Source organism: Rhineura floridana, chromosome 11 (assembly GCF_030035675.1).
Source record: "Rhineura floridana isolate rRhiFlo1 chromosome 11, rRhiFlo1.hap2, whole genome shotgun sequence".
In the NCBI taxonomy this organism is placed as follows: Eukaryota; Metazoa; Chordata; class Lepidosauria; order Squamata; family Rhineuridae; genus Rhineura; species Rhineura floridana.
In genome coordinates this window covers 69,383,588-69,406,713 of record NC_084490.1, presented here as the reverse complement: position 1 = coordinate 69,406,713, position 23,126 = coordinate 69,383,588, and the positions used below count along the sequence as shown (strand labels likewise).

The 23,126-nt window shown below is 43.4% G+C and overlaps 1 protein-coding gene across 1 annotated transcript in view; it reads right to left on the bottom strand.

The window, feature by feature from the left end:
• The window catches only part of VWC2 (von Willebrand factor C domain containing 2), a 169,589-nt gene that overhangs the window by 68,653 nt on the left and 77,810 nt on the right, over nucleotides 1-23,126 (bottom strand). The window contains exon 3 of the mRNA XM_061589071.1: nucleotides 20,506-20,635. Within this exon, the coding sequence (XP_061445055.1) occupies nucleotides 20,506-20,635 (130 nt within the window). The remainder of the gene's footprint in view (nucleotides 1-20,505; nucleotides 20,636-23,126) is intronic.

The following is a 23,126-nucleotide window of genomic DNA, read 5'->3' as shown; positions in this document are numbered from 1 at the left end:
ACTGTACACATCACCACTTTTTTTACAAGTTTCCATTTCACAGATTTACTTTATCTGATTGTAACTAACAAAAACATCTGCTAATCTTATTACATTTATATAGTGTGCCTTTTTATTATCTGAATGTTAAACCTTTTCAAAAGTTGTAAGATTTTGCTCCCACCCCTTTTGTATGCCCTCTCACATGCACCCCCCTGACCTTTATTCTATGGAATCTGTATCCTTGGATAATTAGTTCCCATTGCACTCCAGTATTCCAACAGGTCTGTTTGCTCCTATATTTATTTCTCTTCAAAACAAAGCACACCTCCCCTATCTTGGTTCAGAGGTTTCTAGTACTAGCACAGAAGCACCTACACATTATGGGGTTCTCTAAATTCAATGTCTTTGACATGTGTATTTTCTCTTACTTCCTTTTCTGTTCTAATTACAGTACAGGCGGGCCCCACTTATACAGCAGGTTCCGTTCTGGACCCCCGCCGTAAAGCGGAAATTGCCATAAAGTGGAACCCCATTGAGTATAATGGGGCACACTGCACGAAAATGCCGCAAAATGCCACAAAAGCAGCAAAATCGGCTTTAAAACTGGGAATGAAAGCCGCCGCATTAGCGGAACTCTGGTAAGCAAAGCGCCGGTAAGCGGGGCCCTACTGTATTTGCAAATACCCCTATTTGGCTTTTGTTATGAAGTTTAAAAATATTTCACAGACCCCTGCATGAGACAAGGCAAATCTCTTGATATTTTTTTTTGCCAAACTCCCCCCCCTTTTTAATTGGTTGGGGGAAAGTGTTCTTGTTTGCTGAAAATGATGTGAAAACCAAAGGCATGTGCAAGAGAAAGATGTGCAGGTTAATTCTAATGAATAGAAAAAGTGAGAAAAAAACACTTGGGCATTTTAAATAAAATCTGGGATTTCCAAGAATAATTCAAATTTCCTCTTTTTGTTAGCCAAGTTGTAAATTATTTTAGGACATATAGTCTAGTCTACAAAATTCTGAGTAGACACAGAAAACAAAGTACTGTACAAAGTTGAAACTGAATTCTGAGGCAAGTCTGGAATCTGGTGTTGAAGTTGTTAGAGACTCCCATGTTTGTTTTGTCATTTGGCAGAGCAGGAGGGAACACAAGTTATTTGAAAATTTAGTCACCTTCCTACTGGTTCTAGTTGACTAACCCCCTGTACTATTGTCCCATTTTAAATCAGTACCATAGTTCATTGAGTGCTTTTCTACCTGACATCATATTTGTCAGTGGCTATTTCCAGACAGATAGTTCGTGTATTGTAAGCTATAAACAGAATTTGACATTTACTTTCCACAGGTTTGTGGGCATTGTGTATTTTATTTTCTGTGTGCACATCCCACTATGTTCCATTCATACCAATGATCATGTCATGAATGCTGTGGATAGCATACACTCACTATAAGCCTTCTGGTGGGTACCACTTCATGCCCACTCAGAACATGCCATTTTCATTAACCAAAAATATATATTTTTAAACATATATCTGTTTGAGAAATGATGATAACTTCTAATATTTGCTGTGAAGGAATTGGTCTTTGATGTCCTGGACTGCTATTATGGACTTTGGTTTTTAGGAAATACTGTGTATAATAAGGGAATGCACGTTTGTACTTGTTTGTTTCAGTAGTTATAGGATTGACCTGCCCAAATGATCTGGTCTGGCTGATCACATAGAATAACAGAATAGTAGAGTTGGAAGATGTGTATAATTCCATTGAGTACAATCCCCTGCTCATTACAGTAATCCAATTTAAACGATATCTGACGGATAGCTGTTCAGTTGCCTCTTAGAATCATAGAATAGTAGAGTTGGAAGGGGCCTATAAGACCATCAAGTCCAACCCTTTGATAAATTCAGAAATCCATATCAAAGCATTCCTGACAGATGGCTGTCCAGCTGCCTCTTGAATGCCTCCAGTGTCGGAGAGCCCACTACCTCTCTAGGTAATTGGTTCCATTATCATATGGCTTTAACAGGAAATTTTTTCTGATGTTCAGTTGAAATCTGGCTTTCTGCAACTTGAACCCATTATTGCGTGTCCTGTACTCTGGGATGATCAAGAAGAGATCCTGGCCCTCCTCTGTGTGACAACCTTTCATGTACTTGAAGAGTGCTATCATATCTCCCCTCAGACTTCTCTTCTCCAGGCTAAACACGCCCAGTACTATCAGTCTCTCCTCATAGGGCTTGGTTTCCAGTCCCCTGATCATCCTTGTTGCCCTCCTGTGAACCTGTTCCAGTTTGTCTGCATCCTTCTTGAAGTGTGGAGACCAGAACTGGACACAGTACTCAAGATGATGCCTAACCAGTGCTGAACAGAGGGGAACTAGTACTTCATGCGATTTGGAAACTATACTCGTTAATGCAGCATTTATCCCTGTTGAATTTCATTCTGTTGTTTTCAGCTCAATGCTCCAGCCCATCAAGGTCCATTTGAGATTTGTTTCTGCCTTCCACGGTATTAGCTGTGCCCCCCAATTTTGTATCATCTGCAAATTTGATAAGCATGCTCTGTACCTCCTCATCCAAGTCGTTCATAAAAATGTTGAAGAGCATTGGGTCCAGGACCGAGCCCTATGGTATCCCTGGTACTGGTTACTTCCGCCCAATTTAAGAAGGAGCCATTGATAAGCACTCTTTGAGTACGATTCAGGAGCCAACTGTGGATCCACCTGATAGTTGTTCCATCCAGCCAACATTGAGCTAGCTTGCTAATAAGAATATCATGGGGCACTTTGTCAAAAACTTTGCTGAAGTCAAGACATATTATGTCCATGGCATTCCCACAGTCTACAAGGGACGTTACCTGACCAAAACACGAGATAAGATTAGTTTGGCAGGATTTGTTCTTCATAAATCCATGTTGGCTCCTAGTAATCACTGCATTGTTTTCAAGGTGCTCATAGATTGAATGCTTTATGATCTCCTCTAGAGCTTTTCCAGGGATTGATGTTACGCTGACTGGTCTGTGGTTCCCTGGTTCCTCCTTTTTGCCCTTTTTGAAGATAGGGACAACATTAGCTCTCCTCCAGTCATCTGGCACTTCAACAGTCCTCCATGATTTCGCAAAGATAATAGGCAGTTGTTTCGAGAGTTCTTCAGCCAGTTCCTTCAATACTCTAGGATGCAGTTCATCGGTCCCTGGAGATTTGAACTCATTCAGAGTGATTAGGTATTCTTTGACCAAGTACTTTGTCATCTGTTATCATTTTGCCATCCTCACTGAATAGCTGAACCATCATTTCTTTTCTCTGTCTTTTATTATGGATGTATCTGAAGAAAGCTTTTTTGTTCCTTTTGGCATCTCTCGCTAACCTCAGCTCGTTCTCAGCTTTAGCCTTCCTGACGCCATCCCTGCAATTCTGTGATACCTGCCTGTACTCTTCCTTTACTCTACTCTTTCCTTTCCCTGGCCTTCTTTCCACTTCCTGTATGTGTCCTTTTTTGTTTTCTGGTAATGTCTAAGCTTTTTGTGAAGCCACATTGGCTTCTTCTGCAGTTTCCCCCCTTTTTTCCTTGTTGGAATTGCTTGCCATTGCGCTTTTAGAATTTCTTTCTTTAGAAACTTCCACCCATCTTGGACTCCTTTTCTCCTTAGGGTCACTTGCCATAGAACTGTACAATTGTTTTGAGTTTATTAAAATCAGCTTTCAGTCCAGGGTGCATGTATGGCTACTCTCAACTTTTGCTTCAGTTAAAATCAAGAATTCAAGTATGGTGTGGTCACTTTCCCCCAGAGTTCCCGTAACTGCCACTTCATCCACCAAATAATCTCTATTGGTTAGAACCAAGTCCAGGATAGCTTATCCCCCTGTTGCTTCCTCCACTTTCTGTAGGAGAAATTTATCTCCAACACAAGTCAGAAATTTCTTGGAGGGGCCGTGTTTGACAGAATTTGTCTCCCACAGATATCGGGATAATTGAAGTCCCCCATTACTACTACATCATGCCTCCTCGAAACATTGGAAATTTGCTTTTCAAACATTACATCCTCGTCTTCTCCTTGATTGGGTGGTCAGTAGTAGACTCCAAACACTACATTCCTTTTATTACTTGCCCCATTAATTTTAATCCAGATACTCTTGGTGGAGCTACCAATCAACTTCCTGTATTTCTGTCCAGGGATATATATTTTTAACATATAGCGCTACTTCACCTCCCTTTTTATTCCTTCTGTTCTTTTTGAACATGATATATCCTTCAATTGCTGTATTCCAGTCCTGGGAGTCATCCCACCAAGTTTTAGTTATACCTATCAAGTCATAATTACCCTCCTGTATGAAGAATTGAAGTTCATCCTGCTTGTTTCCCATGCTCTGCGCATTAGTATACAGACAACAAAGACCATGTGATTTATGGCTTGGCTTCCTTACTACATTTTTCTGAGGACTGTTCCTGGGCCCTGTAAGAGCTGATCTCTCTGTTCCCATTACTGTGCACAAGCCTTCATCAGTCGTTACCACCAAGTTTACATCTTCCTTCCCATAGGATTCAGTTTAAAGCCCTCCTGATAAACTTCTCCATGCTGTGGCCAAACACATTCTTCCCAGTCCTTGTGAGATGCAATCCATCACTTGCCAGCAATCCATCTTCCAGGAACCATAGCCTGTGGTCCCAGAATCCAAATCTCTCATATCAGCACCACCTTCGTAGCCATTCATTTACACGGAGTATTTTTCTTTCCCTTTCTACTTCTCTTCTAAGTACTGGAAGGATGGATGAAAAAACTATCTGGGCCCCAATGTCCTTGAGTTTCCTTTCCAAAGCTTCAAAGTCTGATGTGATTTCTTCATAGCTTCGTTTGGCAGTATCATTTGTTCCCACATGGATGAGGAGAAATGGATACCTGTCGGTGGGTTTGATGAGTGATGGTTACCCTTCCATCACATCTCTAATCCATCCTCCTGGTAGAAAGCATACCTGGCGAGTCCACAGATCTCAGCATACTTGGGTTTCGATCCCTCACAGTAGGGAGTCTCCCACTACTAGTACTCTTCTCTTCTTGTTATGGGGCGTGATTTCATTGACCCTACTTGATTGAGCTTCAGCCTCTTGCTGATTGTCACACGGGGTCTCCTGTAATTCTTCCTCCACAGGCTGTCCTCCAATCTCATCCTTGAGTGATTGAAAGCAGTTCCATAGTTCCACAGGTGAAGGGTGTCTTTTAGCTCTTCTGCTCCTAACTGTCACTCTTTCCCACGGAGTTTCCTCCACTTTATTGTTCCTCTCCAAAGCAGTCTCCTCTTGTGTAATCACATGCTGTTTTTCCACCTCCACTTCTTTTTGCTGCTGTTGTTCCAGCGTTCTGTTTAAGAACTCTTCATCTTCTCTTGTAGTCCCCAGTGTGGCCACCTGCGATTCCAGGCCTCTCACTTTTTCTTCCAACAGTGTCACGAGCTTGCACTTGTTGCACGTGTATGCCATGTTGTTCTCAGGCAAGAAAACAAACATGGCACACACCTTGCAGGTCACAACCACTGGAGCATCCTTCCCATTCATTCTCCCTTCTACCTTTTCTTTCTTTCTAACTACTTCTTTTGGAGTGGCCTGTGGTTTGTCCTGTCCTACTTCAGGTAAACTTGAGAGTCAAACTGGTATGCGGTGCGCTGTACAAGGAGAATTAGTACTTCTTAATTAGTTTTTTAGGGACCTCCCCCTTGATCTCCCATCAAACTCCTTTGTCTAACTCCTGTTTGCTCTCCTTATTCACTGACCAGCTGCCCCCCATCATCCTTACAACTGTGCTATAGACTGGATCCCAGGGGCTAGCATCCGCTCAGGGCACATTTGTTCTTTGTCAGAGCCTGAGCTGACAGCGTTAAGGGAGTTCCTGGACACCAACTTGCAAAGAGGGTTTATTTAACCATCCAAGTTGCCCACCAGGGCCCCGCTGCTGTTTGTCAAGAAGAAAAGTGGGGAGCTGTGTCCTTGTCATGACTACAGGGAGATTAACAAGATCACCATCCCCAACAGTTACCCCTTGCTCTCATTACTAAGATGCTGGAGCGTCTGCGTACAGCCAAGATCTATACCAAGTTAGACGCATGAGTTTACAACCTTGTCAGAATCAAGGAGGGGGATGAGTGGAAAACTGCTTTCAAGACCCTGTATGGCCACTTTGAGTACCTGGTCATGCCATTCAGACTATTGAACACCCCAGCCATCTTCCAAACTTTCATGAATGACATTTTCTGGGACTACCTGGACCACTTTATGATAGTTTATTTGGATGACATCTTTATATACTCTGACTCCCATGAGTTGCATGTGTGGGTGGTGCTGCAGAGACTAAGAGAACATCACCTGTACACCAAGCTGGAGAAGTGTGGTTTCAACTTGACCACTCTGGACTTTCTGGGTTACTGTATCACCCCCACAGGAGTCGAAAACAATCCAGGGAAGGTGCACTGCACGCTCTCTTGGCACCTGCCCCCAAACCAAGAAAGACCTGCAGCGGTTTCTGGGGTTCGCCAACTATTATCGACATTTCATTGCGGCCTTCTCTAATTTGACATCCCCGCTCACTGATTGCTTAAAGGAGCCAGGCCCCTTCCAATGGACCAAAGCAGCTCAATAAGCATTTGAGGATTTAAAGCTACTGTTTTCCTCAGAGCCAATACTCCAGCATAAAGACCCTCAGTGCCCTTTTGTGGTGGAGACTGATGTGTCAGATGTAGCCATCAGAGCAGTGTTATTACAACCAGACCAAAAAGGGGGTGCTACGACCCTGCTCTTCTCTCAAAAGCTGACTAGTACAGAAAGAAACTACATGGACTGGGAGTAGGAGTTACTCACCATCCGTGTTGTATTCGAGACCTGGCAGCACCTCCTGAAGGGAGCTTGGCACGAAGTGGAAGTCTGCACCAACCATCGGAACTTAAGAGAGCATCCAGATGGTCCACAAGTTGAACCTGCGGCAGGTGTGGTGGGCCCAGTTCTTCACTAGGTTCCACTTCCGCATAAACCACAGGCACAGAACCAACAGGCTGATACCTTACCCTGCAAGCCAGAGTATAAAGAAGACCAACCTCCATTGTCACTGTTTCATTATACCACTGTCGAAAATGGTGGTGACCAGATCCATGGTTCGAGGAATTACATCAAGCTCAAGAGCAAGACATTTTAGCTCAGGAGAGGGTGTGAGAACTTAAGCAGCCCTCCCAAGACAGCGTGCCAGGCTTCTCTCAGAGGGGGGAATGCTCTATCACTATGAAGCTCTTTATGTGCCTCCAGGAGAGGTTCCAGCCAAGGTCCTCCATCAATGCCACAACTCCCCAACCGTAGGGCATATTGGGGTGTTTAAAACTTTATAGGCGGTCATGTGGGACTTCTGGTGGCCAAGGGTCAAGTATGACGTGGAAAGATATGTACAGTCCTGCCCCACATGCAGAAGAGCTAAGCACGCCCCAGGGCAGCCAGCTGGATTGCTGGAGCCACTCCCCACGCCCAAATGACCATGGCAAATGGTGACTCTGGACTTCATCACAGGCCTGCCCGTTTCTCAGGGGAAAACATCGCTTTTGGTCATCGAGGCTCATTTCATGCCCTGTGCTGGACTGCCAACCACAAGGGAGATGGCCCAATTGTTTCTTCAACACGTTTTCTGGCTGCATGGACTCTCCACCAGTTTCGTCTCGGATCAGGAGACCCAGTTCATGGCGAGATTCTGGCACACCTTGTGGCAGCTGTTACAGAGCGAACTGAGGATGTCATCCACACAGATGGGCAAACACAGCAAGTGAAAGCAGCCCTAGAGCAGTACCTCCGCTGTTATGTGAACTACCATATTGCCGCCTTGGGCTCCTGCCAGGAGGAAGGGCGGGAGATAAATAAAAGAATAAATAAATAAATAAACTACCAGCAAGACAACTGGGTGTCCTTGCTGCCTCTAGCTGAATTCGCTTACAACAATTTGGTACACTCATTTAACGGGGAATTCTATATATATAAACAATAAGCAAAATATATTATTTTATAAAGCTATAAAGGTTTATAATATTTTAATAGTTTAGTAGCCAGCCAGAACCCTTTTCTCTTTGGAGCTGTCTTCCCTGACTGTGCTGGTATGTATGGTACAGCTTGAACTCTATAAGATAACACTGAACAAACACTGTACTCTCCAAGACGTAGAAAGGATTGCATTAACTACAATGCTTAGCTCATAGCAAAAATGTACTGGTATATGAAGTGCTGAACATTGCCAAATTGACCAGAACATAATGTAGACAGTGTAATGCTCATGCAATGTCTATGTAATGCTGATGTAATGCCTATGTAATGCTTATGTAATGCTCATGCAATGCTGATGTGTAGCTCCGATTGGGAAAATGCTAATGTCTTTGTCCTGGAATGTATAAAAACCCCAGGCACACAGTGCCATGCTGCAGCTCTCCGTCCACTCAAGGGAGACTGTCTGTGCACATGTAACCAATAAAGGCTTAACTTTGCTGCAAGCTTGTGTCTTCAATTTCCTCCAGGACCCCCAGTCCAGCAAACCTCAACATTCCCATTCCCATTCACTCGACAGACACCATTCTTTGCCACCCATGCACCTTCACCACCCCCCAGCTCTAATCTGGCTGTCCCAGCGGCGACAGAGTTTGTGCAGGAGTTGCAAGCCATGCAGCAACTACTACAAGAACAATTAGCCAGGGCTAAAGCCGAGTACAAGAGTAGCAGATCAGCATCTCCAGCTGGGCCCTAAAATACATGTAGGCGACAAAGTGTGGCTCTCCATTCATTACTTGCTGACGAGGGTTCCCTGCTGACGAGGGTTCCCTGCCACAAGTTAGAGGCGCAGAAGCTGGGACCCTTAGAAGTAGAAGCACAAATCAACCCAGCCTCCTTCCACTTATGCTTACCTACCTCCTTAAAGATCCACCCAGTATTTCACCAATCCCTGCTCACCCCAGAGAAGCTGCCAGACCCCCACCGAGCACCCGAAGCTCCACCCCCATCAGTCATGGTCAATGGTCAAGAGTAGTATGAAGTGGAGCAGATCCTCCTCCCACTGGTGTCAAGGAAAGCTGCAGTATCTGATTCATTGGAGGTGGTTCAGTCTGGAGGAAAGATCCTGGGAAGCGGTGACAGATGTCCACACACCAGATTTGGTGAGAGAGCTCCATGAAGCTTATCCAGACAAGCCCAAGCCCCCGGGGTGGGGGGGAAATCAGCATGGGGGGATGATGTTGTGAGCCAAGCAGGGAGGGTGCAGAGAGGAGCCAAGCAGGGAGGGTGAAACAGAGGATGAGGACAGACTGGGAACCTGGGGAGAGGACAGACAGAAGAATGGACTCACAGGGCACACCAGCCCCCGTCTTTGACAGCTCAGCCCCCTCAGCTCCTGACCCCCCTGTGGAAGCACCACCTGGTGTATCTGACTCTCTCCAACTGGACACACTGCCATCACTGCTGCTGCCGCCGCCAGAGTTTCAACCTTGCACATCAGACATTTCCCAGCCAAGCGCGGCCCAGCTTCCCCTGCCCAAACTGACATCTAGCAGCCCCCCACTGTTGGAGGGGGCAGCTGAGATCAAACCACCTTCACCCCACGGAGGCATTTGAGGCAGGAAGTTCAACAGACTGAGCTGAGGAGGAGCCTTCATTAGCATGAGAGATCCAAGCCTACTTCAGGGGACTCAGGGGGGAAACTCAGTTTCTGAGTCAACATTTTAAGAGTTGCGAGGTCATCGTTAGTCCAAGTTAGAGCAGTGCAAAGTTCCTAAAAACAGTGGTTAGTGTCAGCTCTTCACTGAGACAGCAGTGTCAGTGGGGGTGCAGGCAGGGCTGGAGATTCCTTGGTAATTGCCAGGCCATAAGTCCTCAGCCGGCAGCTTGGCTATAAATCTGCCAGGCTAGCAAGGAGGAAGCAAGATAAGGGCAGAGGCCGTTCAAAGCTTACGTGCCAAGCCAGAAATCCAGAAGAGACATCAGTGAAGGTCCGGGTCTAGTTTGCCAAGAGATCAGTCCAAGTCAAGGTTCAGGGGATAGGAAGACACACAGTGGTCATGCCTGACATTGTAGTCAGCAAGAAGCTGAACCCAAGGTTTGACTTTTAAGGAGCAGGTTTGTCAGCAGGTGTGAGCCATCAGCATTTTGGCCTTAAGTGGACAGGCCTGCCCCTCTTCTGCCTGACCTTCTGCTGTCTACGTTCTGCAGGTGAGGGGGGAGTATCCTGTTCACTGGCTGTGTCTGGCTGAAGGGCTTCAGCTGTGTCTGGGGTGCTCTGCAGCTGAGGGGGAGAAGGAGCTGGGTTCTCAGGAGTTTCCTCCATTTCTCCTTCTGGGTCTGCTGCTTCTGGGTCTGCTGCTGTTACTCCCGAGTCATCCTCGTCTGATGAGTCCTCTGACGGGGCCATGACAGTTAGATTAATGAGGCAAACTGCTTTGGATGTATCTATTACTTTAATAAAAAGAGAAAAAGCCACAGCCAAGTCTGAGTCTGGTTTCCTTGACTTCAGGCAGGACAAATGGGGAATTGGGGTCTTGATGTTGTTACAATGGACAACACTGAGAATTAGGGTAGAAACACATTCACTGTTCTGCCGGTTCCAGAGCATCTCCAACTCTCTCTCCTGAAAACAGGAGCACACAAAACTAGTTAAATCCCACCCTTTTTACTGTAAAACCTGGTGGGAGCAGCTTGAGTGCGTTTTTTTTTTAATCAGCTTCAAAGAGATTTCACAACTGATCAGCAGATCAACCTGTTCCCCCTCCAGGTGTAGCTAATGGAAATGCTTTGATCTGGAGACTAGTGTGTTTACATCCTGAGGCTAGAAGAGGAAGAGAATTTTCATATTGAGGTGAGTATAATTAACAACCAGAGGAATTATGGTATCAGTTTCCTACCACAGGATGGATAGGGAGGTTTTGGGAAGCAGAGGCGAGGGCTATGAGACAATTTGAAAAATATTTTAAGTCCAAACTGTGTTGGCCTTAAATGCTGAGTGCAAAACAGCTCATTTTCTATTTCTAACAGCTCTCAGGGATGCCCCTAGGAGACTATCTTCCAGTCAATCACTGGATTCAATGCACACTTGAGCCCCTGAAAACTGGAATTTTAACTTGGTTGAGGAAGCACCAAACAATACATTTATTTCCCACAAACTGACCATTCTGACTTTTTACTTAGGAGTGAGATGGCTAGCAAACAAAATGGAAAATAGCTACCATTACATAAAACTCCATACAGTAGGGCCCCACTCATATAGCAGATTAGGGACCAGACCCCTGCCGAAAAGTGAAAAGCACCAAAAAGTGGGACATAGCGCGCAATCAGCAGTACAGTACAGCTGATCGTGCGCTAAAGCTGATCACTGTCAGTTTTCCCTGGCCACATCCACACCAGGCCTTTATTTCACTTTAGACAGTCATGGCTTCTCCCAAAGAATCCTGGGAAGTGTAGTTTGTGAAGTGTGCTGAGAGTTGCTAGGAGAGGCCCTGTTCCACTGACAGACCTTCAGTCAGAGCAGATGACTGTTAAACCACTCTGGCCACTGTGAAGCTCTGTCAGGACAATAGGAGTCTCCTCTCAGCACCCTTCACAAACTACACTTCCCATGATTCTTTGGGAGAAGCCATGACTGTCAAAAGTTAAATAAAGGTCTGGTTTGGGTGTGGCTCCCTGATTAGGCAAGCCCAGCAGCTGTGAGTCTGACATTTAGTACATTGACGGTTCTTACTGAGCATGCTCAGCCTTATCAGTGAGTTCAATGCTAAATTTCTTAAATTAATTAAAAATCAGTCAGGCATTTTTTTTAACTTTTAAAGTGCAGAAGATGAAGGTCAGAGTATGGGACAAGGTCAGTAACAGGATTACAGGTACCCTGTGAATATGGCTGACTTTTAATTAATTTCAAGAAATTACGAGACAGAAAAATATCCAAAAGGGGTCTGGTTTTTCTCTCTCTCTTTTTACACTTTGAACTCTTGATCCTTTCTTACTGTTCTGTGTATCACCATGAAAATTTAGAGGTTGTTAAGCAAGTGTTTCTGAGTTTTGGACTATAAGTTTTGTAAGGTTTTGTTTTGAAATGAGCTTATGGGAAGCATCAGAATGGCATGGGGGGTATTTTCAATTTAACATTGTAGAATGCAAAAAATCCATGCTGACTATAGTATACAACCACTCTCATGGCTGTATAATATTGAGCTGCTGCATTTGCAATGGTGAGAACAGAAATTAGTAGGTAGGCAACCAATCCACCCCTTGAGGCATGCACAGATGGGTACAAATCTTTTGGGACAAGGGATGTGAACAACAATTCCCTGACAGAAGCGACAGGATGTTCTGAATTTGTGCTATATATGATTAAACTTATAGGGATGGAAGGATCTGTCCATTTCAGTTCTCTCAAATTAATTTTTCCAATCTTAAACTTCATTCTCCACATTTCTGCAACAATTGGTGATAAAAAAAAATCCTAGTGAAAATTCTTCAGCATTTTAGTGTGAATTTATCCTAATAAAAACATTTTATATGCAGTTGTGACAAATGTACATAAGCATTTTCTCCCAATGTAAAGCATTTTCCTTTGTTATTTTTACTAATGTATGCATTCATATGCAAACTTTACCCTAATATATGCAGTTTTGTTGGAGAACTGCACTGCGAAATTTAAATAAGTGCAAATTTCAAAGGATGGCTGTGTTTGGGTTCTCATGTGGTTCATTCATGCGATTCAGCATTCAATCGAAACTGGATTGAATTTCTCCCCCATCCCTTACTTACCAAATTTGGAATTAAGTGTAAGCAGGAAGATCTACCTATGACTTACAATAAAAGTAAAGCGGTGGTGTTTCCCAAAAGGCACGAACAATATAAATGAGCTCTGAATGGACATGGTATTGAACAGTGTTGTCCATTTAACTACTCAGGGCTGAATTTCTCTGAAAATATCTTACAGCATACCCATTTTGAGGCAATAACATCTTCATCTGCCCATTCACTGGGGCCTATAAAGAAGCATTTCTATACTGAGGGCCATCATTTACTAGGACCAACTTTAAAAGTTTTATTGCCAAGATTGTGTCCCATCTTTTATATGGTGCAGCAATTTAGGGAAGCCACTGCAGAGATGAACTTGATGTAATTCAGAATACGTTTTTGCACATAATTTTGGCAGTACCATAAAGTACATTCTGTGCATTACTAAGGACGGAACTAGGTTTTCTTTCTCTAAAAGCACACATTCACCAATCCATTATACTGTATTGGGAAAAGCTATCATCGATGTCAGATCAACGCTCAGCAAAATTGTGCTTTTTAGATTTACAGAACAGAGAAGGCTAGGTACAATTTTGTAGATGCCTGATACTGAGCTATTTGATTCCCTTAGCAATGACGTTATAGGATGTATCTGATTATAAGATCTAGTACACAGATTTTGCCAAAGATGCCAAAAGACATTTTGAATACATGAAGAACTGCAAGTCTACCATTTGGCATACCAAGATTAAACAAGACCATGAAAGGGCAACTTTGTTTTGTGGGAACTAACCTTTTTTCCTGTTAGGAATGCTTTCACCCAACATATATTTCAAACAATGCCTACTGAATATCTGGCTGGCAGATTTTATAAAAGAAAGTTCTTGTGTATGTGGAACAGACCAAATTGAAGATGTTGTGCAATATATTTTAATATTTGTATTTACTACTGAAAATCCATGAATAAAAATATTTTAAAAGGTTAGGCTAGGATTCTTTTCTCTCTTCAGACCTCCTTAGAACACCAAACAGGTAATTTTAAGATTAGACGGCTGCTGGCTGATGTAGATGAATTTGTCAGCTATAGGGTAGCCTTATTTGCTATAATAAGCTGCAATAAAGATAAGAGCGGCCTTTGTGAATCATACTAGTGCCAAATGTTAAGGGGAGCTTTTAAATTAATTGGTTTTAAATCTTGTTTATTTGTATTGTCAAGATGTTTCACTGCAATGATAGCTTTAAGTCTTTTGAGGTAGGTATGTATCAGCTTTGCACAGTGTCGGAGGGATTTTGGCCCATTCTTCTTGGCAGATTCACTCCAGGTCGTTCAGGTTGGTTGGATGACGCTTGTGGACCACACTTTTCAAAGAGCACCACAGATTCTCAATGGGATTGAGATCAGGACTTTGACTGGGCTACTGTAGGACTTTCACCTTTTTGTTCTTCAGCCACTCCAATGTTGCTTTGGCCTTGTGCTTGGAATCACTGTCCTGGTGAAAAGCAAATTTTAACAAGATGCCCAGTCCCTGCTGCTGACAAGCATCCCCTCAGGATGATGCTGCCATCACCATACTTCACTGGAGGGATGGTGTTTCTTGAGACATGGGCAGTGTTAGGTTTGCGCCACACATAGCACTTTCAGTTTTGGCCAAAAAGCTCTATCTTGGTCTCATCTGAACACAAAACCTTTTCCCACATCACAGCTGGGGCACTCTCATGCTTTCTGGCAAACTCCAGATGTGCTTTCAGATGGTCCTTTTTGAGTAATGGCTTCTTTCTTGCCATCCTCCCATACAGGCCAGTGATATGCAGAGCTCTTGATATGGTTGACTGGTGCACCATTACTCCACTCCCAGCCACTGAACTCTGTAGCTCGTTCAGAGCGATTGTTGGCCTCTCTGTGGCTTCTCTCACAACTCTCCTCCTTGTTCAAGTGCTGAGTATTGAGGGACGGCCTTTTCTTGGCAGTGCCTGGGTGGTGTGATGCAGCTTCCATTTCCTGATTATTGATCCAACTGTGCTCACTGGGATATCCAAACACTTGGATATTAGTCTGTACCCTTTTCCTAATCTATGCATTGATATTAAATTAACTCTCACTTTCTGTAGAATGCTCTTTGGTCTTCATTTTCCTTCAGATTCACAGCCTGACCTTCAACCTTCAACAGTGAGGTTTTATCCTGACAATGTGATAGCAATTTGAATGGTTCACAGGTGGAGGCCAATGGTAAGGTAAGTGTGTCCTCAACAGGGCAATTTCTTTCATCTGTGTAAACTGGAAGCTTCCACAGCACAGGGGTTGAATACTTAAGCAAGCAACATGTTTCAGTTTTTTATGTTTCTTACAGATATTTCCCAACATAAATCCGATGTCACCTTACAATAATTGATTTTGAGTTTCAGCGTTTCAAAATAAAATATCATACAGAACAAAATTACAATGTACCATTTGTAATTCAGTAATATGAGAGCATTGGTCAGGGGTTTGAGTACTTTTGCAAGGCATCTGACATGATCAAACTCCACATTATGGAAGACCTAAATATCTCATCTATACTGAAATCAGTACAGATTAAATAAAGATTGTCTAATAAATGACACTGATACCAAAAAGAGCACAGGTGCAAAGTCCAATGCTATTGGTTTTATGTTATGGAAAAATAAAAAAAATACATCTGTAATCGTCAAGACTGCCACTAGACTCTGTTGAGTTACTCTATTGAGTTATTAATGCCTTAGCTCTCTGGTATTGGCTATATATAGTGATCATTTTGCCAAAGCTGATAGGCCATGATACATTTTTAGATTTCCAAATTGGATTGGTAGTACATTGACTATCAAGAGGTACAGAACAAGAAAGGTTTTGTAATTGCAGTCATCATGCCTCACATGGAAAATCTGCTTGTCACAGTGGCTGAATACATTTCATATTACAGGCATACGCTGTTTAACGTTGCCTCGCTTAACATTGCCTCGCTATAACGTTCATGTTCCATACTCCACCATACCCCACTTAACGCACACGCTTCGCAATAACGGACACTGACGTGCCACGTGCGTTGTGAAGCGTCGTCTTCTGAGCGATCTGAGTGAAGCGTTGTCTTCTGAGCGATCTGAGCGAGCGTTGAGCGGAGCGATCTAGCGATCTGAGCGGCTGCTGCCTTGGAAACACAGTTCATTTGAAGATACAGTATTGTATTTTATTTTACATTTAAGTACTGTACTTTACAGTACTGTAAAGAGTGATCGGAGCTCTGCCTGCCCCGGCCTAGGTTGGTGGCGGCAGCGTGTGTGTGTGTGTGGGGGGCACCTCGTGCTCTTTAGATCCCCCTCATTTCATTTTAGATCCCCCTGATTTCATTTTACTGTCCCATTTTATACCTCTCCCTCTCCATTGTCCCATCTGCTTTGCTGTAATTGTTTGTGATAAAAAAATAAAATATAAAAAAAATCTTTAGATCCCCCTGATTTCACTTTACTGTCCCATTTTATACCTCTCCATTGTCCCATCTTCCTTTCCTGCTTTTTCTCTCTGTCTCTGCCCATCACTAGTTCTGGCTTTTGCCACTGCTGACTTGTGACTCCCATTAGCGTGTGTGTGGGGTGTGTGTGTGTATTGGTATTGTCTTCCCTTGCCTTCAGTACTGTACAGTACAGTACTGTACAGTATTACAGTACAGTACATAATAGCACATACAAAGAAAAGTCATAAATCTATCACCTTAAATATGAAGCTTAAAATAATTAAACTGTCTGATGAAGGTGTTTCTCAAGCTGAGATAGGCCGAAGGCTAGGCTTCACTCCAATGACAGTTAGCACAGTCATGAAGAGCAAATAAAAAATTCTTGCGGAAGTTAAGAGTGCTATGCCAGTGAACACAACAAAAATTAGAAAAAGGGATAGCCTTGTTGCAGACATGGAGATACTCTTAATACTTTGGATAGAAAATCAGACTGCACGCCAGGTTCCTGTAAGCCAGGCAATGATTCAAAGTAAGGCCTTAAGCCTATTCAATGACCTGAAGGCTAAGAAAGGTGAGGCAGCGAAGGATGCCAAATTTGTTGCAAGCCATGGATGGTTTGACAGGTTCAAGAAGAGGTCTAACCTACATAACATCAGAGTGCAAGGAGAGGCAGCTGCTGCAAATACTGAGGCTGCAGAAAGCTATCCACGCAACCTTGCCAAAATTATTGAAGAGGGAGGCTACTCCAAAGAACAAATTTTTAATGTGGATGAGACTGGGCTGTTCTGGAAAAAGATGCATGCAAGAACCTTCATTGCCAGAGAGGAGAAAACGCCAGGCTACAAGCCAGCTAAAGAAAGAATAACCCTTCTGTTAGGTAGCAATGCCTCTGGTACCTTGAAACTAAAGCCTATGCTAATTTATCATTGGGAAAACCCTAGAGCTTTAAAGAACTACGTTAAAACTAGACTTCCAGTGCATTGGAGGTCTAATAGAAAAGCATGTGTGACTGCAGCCATTTTCGAAGATTGGTTTGACACCTGCTTTGTACCAGAAGTGAAAGCCTATTGCAGGGACAACAATATCCCTTTTAAAAATTTGCTCCTTGTAGACAATGCTCCTGGCCACCCTCGAACGTTAGATGAACTGAACCCTAACATTCGAGTGGAATTCCTACCACCAAATACCACCTCACTCATGCAGCCCATGGATCAATGTGTCATAGCCACCTTCAAGTTGAACTACTTGAAAAGAACCTTCAGCAAATGTATTGCAGCAATAGAAAATGAAGAGGGGACAGGGCAAGAAGTCCTAAAGAAATTCTGGAAAAGCTACGACATCTTGGATTGCATCAAAACTATAAGAGATGCTTGGAATGACATCAAGGAAACAACAATGAAAGGGGCCTGGAAAAATTATGCCCACAGTTATTTGATGATGTCAAAGCCTTTGCAGATCCTGCAACTGATGTTACTGAAAATATTGTAGAGATGGCAAGGCAGTTAGAGCTGGAAGTGGAGGCAGAAGATGTTGCTGAATTTATGGCGTCCCATACTGAACCCCTCAGCAATGAAGATCTTCTTGAACTTGAAGAGGAGAGAGAGGAAGAAAATGTGCCAGATGAGGATGAAACCATGGAACAGCCTGAAGGCCTAACTTCAAAAGTTCTCTTGGAAGCTTTCCGTTATCTTGATAGCGCCATGGGTCTTTTTGAAAAGCATGATAGGGACTTTGAAAGAAGTTCCAAAGTCAATGCAAACATTTCGGGGGCTTATGCCTGTTACAAAGAAATCTACAGGGAAAAGAAAAGAGCTACAGTTCAAACCTCCATAGACACCTACTTTCTCCAAAGGCCAGCAGCAGCACCCAGTCAATCTCCCAGACCATCAACATCCACTGATCCATCTCTAGCATCATCATCAGCCCCAAGCCCTACTCCTACTTCAGGTAGCCCATCCAAGTCACCAGCAAGAAAGTGTCTAGCCCTCGATGACTCGACTTATGAAGTAGAAGATATGCCCTCTCCTTCATCCTTCCTGCAATACATGTAAATTTTCGTTCATCCATTTCGCATCTGCCAGCTATTAAAGGTAAGCTTACTTTATTTTATTTTGTTTATTTTAGTTATAAATGTGTTATTTACATCAGTTATGCCCATATATGACGATTGCAGTGCAGTACATGCATTGATAAGTGGAAAAAAAGTAGTGCTTCACTTAAAGTAGATTTTCACTTAAAGTACATGCTCCGGTCCCATTGCGTATGTTAAAGCGGGGTATGCCTGTATTAGGAATGATGGGGAAGTAGAAGGTAACAGCAGAGAAGGCTGAACATTGCTGTGGCAATGGTAATTTTAGGATTCTCAAGTACCTAGTGGCTGTGTTAGTACGAGAAAGAAAGAAAACATTTGGGAGGGGATTACAAAATGCTGGACTAGTGCACATTCATGTCTGTAGATTTAGAACAGGAGTGGGGAATCTTTGGCATTCCAGATGTTACTAAACTACAACTCCCATCATCCCTAGTCTTTGGCCATGCTTCCTGTGGCTGATAGGAGTTTAAGTTGAGCATCATCTGGAGGGCCAAAGGTTCCCTACCCGATTTAGAAATACATACAGCCAGCCAGTGTGGTGCAGTGGTTAAGGTGTTGGACTACGACCTGGGAGACCAGCGTTTGAATCCCCACACAGCCATGAAGCTCATTGGGTGACCTTGGGCCAGTCACTGCTTCTCAGTCTCAGAGGAAGGCAATGGTAAACCACCTCTGTATACTGCTTACCATGAAAACCCTATTCATATGGTCGCTATCAGTCGGAATCGACTTGAAGGCAGTCCATTTCATTTTCATTTTTATGTGCAATGCGGCCCATGGCTTACAAGCTTTGGAAGCTATTACAAGCTTTGGAAGCTAGTGATCTAGACCAGGGATAGCCAATATGTTATGTTAATGTTTATCTATACCCCGCCTTTTGGCCAAAAAGCTCTCAAAGCGACTTACAGAAAAAGTAAACACAAATATAAAAATACATCAACAAGGCAATACATCAATAAAACAATACATTGTATAAGAAATAGCAAATAACATTATATTAAGAAAGAATATCCAGGAAAAGCATTCTGTCTCGCCTGAACTTACAACTATTTCAAGGGACAGTACACCAGTCCGAAATGGCGACGGCCTGTGGCTCAGGCCAAGAGTAGTACAGCTTAACGCTGAGGGTCTCCGTCTGCATGCCCTGGCCCATGACGATGTCAACAATGCTGGTAGAGTGGAAGCAGGGCAGCAGCAACCGGCAGGCTGACCAACTGGTCTGGCCCACGGGCCCTCCGACACTGCAGCGGTAGCTCCTAGGCCTCATAATCTTGCAGCTTTTCTGGGTCAGTGGATGCCACTGTAAGATCCTCTCGGGCTGGCCAAACGACTCCCCGGCGATGTCTGCAGGTGGAGCGAATAGATTGGGTAGATGTAGACCTTAGGCAGCCAGTTGTCATCAACTCATTGTCGTCAGCTAGCAGCACAGATGACAGTGTAAACGGGGCCAAGATGGTGTGCGGGCGCGCCTGCTGGGGCGGCTTGCTCTCACCATCACAACTGTAGTAGTGTAACGGATGGTGGCAGAGCGGGTAGACTGGGCAGGGGCGGTGCCCAAACCGCTGGTGGTATTCCTGGTAGGATGGAAAGCACTCCTCGCTGCTCCGCAAAACTTTGAAGGGCCTCAGTGTGTAAAGGAGGCAGCAGGGCTACGGGAAGCTGCTGTCACGCCGGTGCCATCTTGTGAGGCCTCTTGTCCTGCATATGTTCCTCAGTTTATGAGATTTTTCAATTTATGAGATTTTCAGATAAACAGGGGGGAAAACCACCATTTTCTGGTGTTGCAATGAGGTCTTCTACACACTGCCTGAAGGTCACACCTGAACATGACACCTTCCAAATGCTGTGAGCTACAACTTCCACCATTCCTGACCATTGGCCATGCTTGCTGGAGCTAATGGGAGTTGGAGTCTATAACATATGGAGGACACCACATTGGGTATCCTGATCTAGACAACATGTTGCCATGCTGAGGGGCAGAATGCAGCAAAAAACAAACTGTAATTATCATCTCTGTATAAAATCATCATCATCATCAATGCAGTACAAAAAAATTTGTGGATTGTACAATCTCCCAAAACAGGAAAAATGCATTCTTCACAAGAAAGGCACATCGTTGTCAAAACTGCACTTTTGTTAATGTTGTAGGGCCAGTGTTAAAAACCGCTGTCAGCATGAAACAAAAGCCTTCAAACTGAAGTTTGAATTTGTTACATACCATTTTTGCAGACAGGACAGCACTGATCTGGTTCATATACAGGATCAACACAGTCAGTCTGAGGACAAGCCGACACAGTACACGCTACTTCACCATTGGCTTCACAGCGACATTTTTCACAAGGTGAAACCTGAAAATGAATCAAATTATATTTTAGCCCAAGGGCTGGCAGAATTCATGCTTGGGCATCTACTTTGTTTTTTACTAGAACCCCAACATCCACCAACCAGAGTCAGGTTCAAAATAATGGTCTGGGCTATATTACTGAGCTATATGCAAAATGGTAGCTCAAGGGATGCAGCCAATTACCTACTGCACCCCATGAACAATGCACTGGGATAATCTGCAGATATAAGTATGCCACCCTGGGTGTTATATACTGAATGGCAGGTTATATATTTACAAAATAAAATAAAATAAATTGACATCAGAATTAGTACTGATCAGAGTTTCAAACAGCTTACTTTCTTGTTGCTGTTGTTAAACAATCTGGAATCATAAATTCTGCGAATCTATTTCAGATTATCTAACAATCTATTAATAGATTCTGATCTATCTTCAGCATACCCTTGTGTTAGCCAATATTTTCTCACAGGTTAGGCTTTATTCCATGTTGTAACTTCATCTTCTTAGTAATTTAAACAAGTAAATATGCTGTGCTCAAGTAAACATGCTGATGCCAGATGCCTTCCTGAGTTCATGTGTTAAATTCACTCAAGTATAAAGATGCGGCTTAAGAATCTGTATGTAACCTGCTCAATGGGCTCATGTGCAAAAGGGAAGTTTACCCTCACCTCAGTATGTTTCCTATTAATATTTAAAATATCTGTACAAGAAGACTAAGATATTTGCATCTTCTTGTGCAAATATGTGAAAGCATGCTGATGAAAAGCATATCGAAGGATTGCTTTTCTCCTAAAGGATGTGGCTTGGATTTCTTGGACAAATTATATTGAGCTGTTTTTTATAAACACCTCTTGCAATGCACATGTTCTCAGCTTGTGGCACCTTGTGGTTTGGTGGATGGTCCTGCCTTTGGGAAAGGTAATGGACTGACTGGCCTTCAACCTCTTCCAACTAGTTGAAAAGTAAACATAGGCTAAATGTATTTGAATAACCACCAACAGTTAAGGAGTAACATGTGTAAAAAAAAATACTGAAAATTTATTTGCAATGAAGTACCTTGTTGATGGACAGCCCATGTGGTGTAATGGTTAAGGCAGCCTTTCCCAACCAGTGTGCCTCTAGATGTTGTTGGACCACAATTCCCATCTTTCCTGACTATTGGCAATGTTGGCTGAGGCTGATGGGAGTTGTAGTCCAACAACATCTGGAGGCACACTGGTTGGGAAAGGGTGGGTCAAGGTGTTGTACTAGGACTTGGGAGACCAGGGTTCAAATCTCCACACAGCCATGAAGCTCACTGGGTGACCTTGGGCCAGTCACTGTCTCTCAGCCTCAGAGGAAGGCAATGGTAAACCACCTCTGAAAACCGCTTACCATGAAAACCCTATTTAGTAGGGTCGCTATAAGTCGGGATCGACTTGAAGGCAGTCCAACAAACCTTGCTGATGAATGAATGCTACAATAATAAATACAAAACATAAGCCAAACACATTTCAACACAAACACCTTCATCAGTGCCCTAAAAATCTGAGCATGACAGTTGTATAAAAACAAAAACAGTGATCAAGTCAGGCCTTTTAGAATGAAAAATAACCATACATTTTAAAAAAGCCCAGAAGTTACAAAACAAAATTCACCTGGTTCTTGTATGTGGGATTCCAAAGAAGGAGGGCAAGACCCAGAAATGGACCGGGAAGCAGTGCAGATGAAAATACACAGGTAATATGGTCAAACTGCTCGTTTCAGTTAATAATCTAGTGGCCCTGTTCTGGACCAACTGCAGTTTCTGGCCTGATTTTAGGGGCAACACCAAGTATAACACCTTGTGATATATTTTGTTGGCCAAATCTCTGAGAGAACACCTTCTCCTTTGCCAACCTCCCCATGCATTAAGATCAGCAAACCTGGTGATCCTAGGGTTGCCAGGACAGAAGAATCCAAACCTTGAGATTTCAGAGGCGGGCCCTAGTGATGTCATTAAGCATGATACGTTAAGCATCAACCACAGTTAATTGGAGTATATCACTCAAAAACAATTCTCTGATTGGACATTAAGATAGAAATCTTAGCTAAATATGGGTATTCCCAGGTCCAGCTGAAGTGACGTGATCATTCCTTCCCACCTGCTTAGGGAGCCTGGGTAGGGAACATTTAATCTAGCCTACTTGCTTCTGGCAAGAATGGCTTAAGTGCCCTTTGGCCAGACCAGTCACCAAAAGGCCACTGTAGAAAAAAAAAGAGCCTAGTATTTTGGAGAGCATTCAGGAGTAAAGATGGATGCCCTTGAGGGCTGCAATTCTAAGCACAGTTACTAAGGGACTAAGCCCTATATAACTCAACAGGACTTACTTCTGAGTAGATATGGTTAGGATTGTGCTATTGGTAAGGCTTGACTAGGGATCCTCTGCAAAGATATGCATATCAAAGCAGGGTTGGCAAGCACCTGTCTGGCATACCCTGCCTAACTTTTAATATGCCTGCTCCAAACTTCTTTA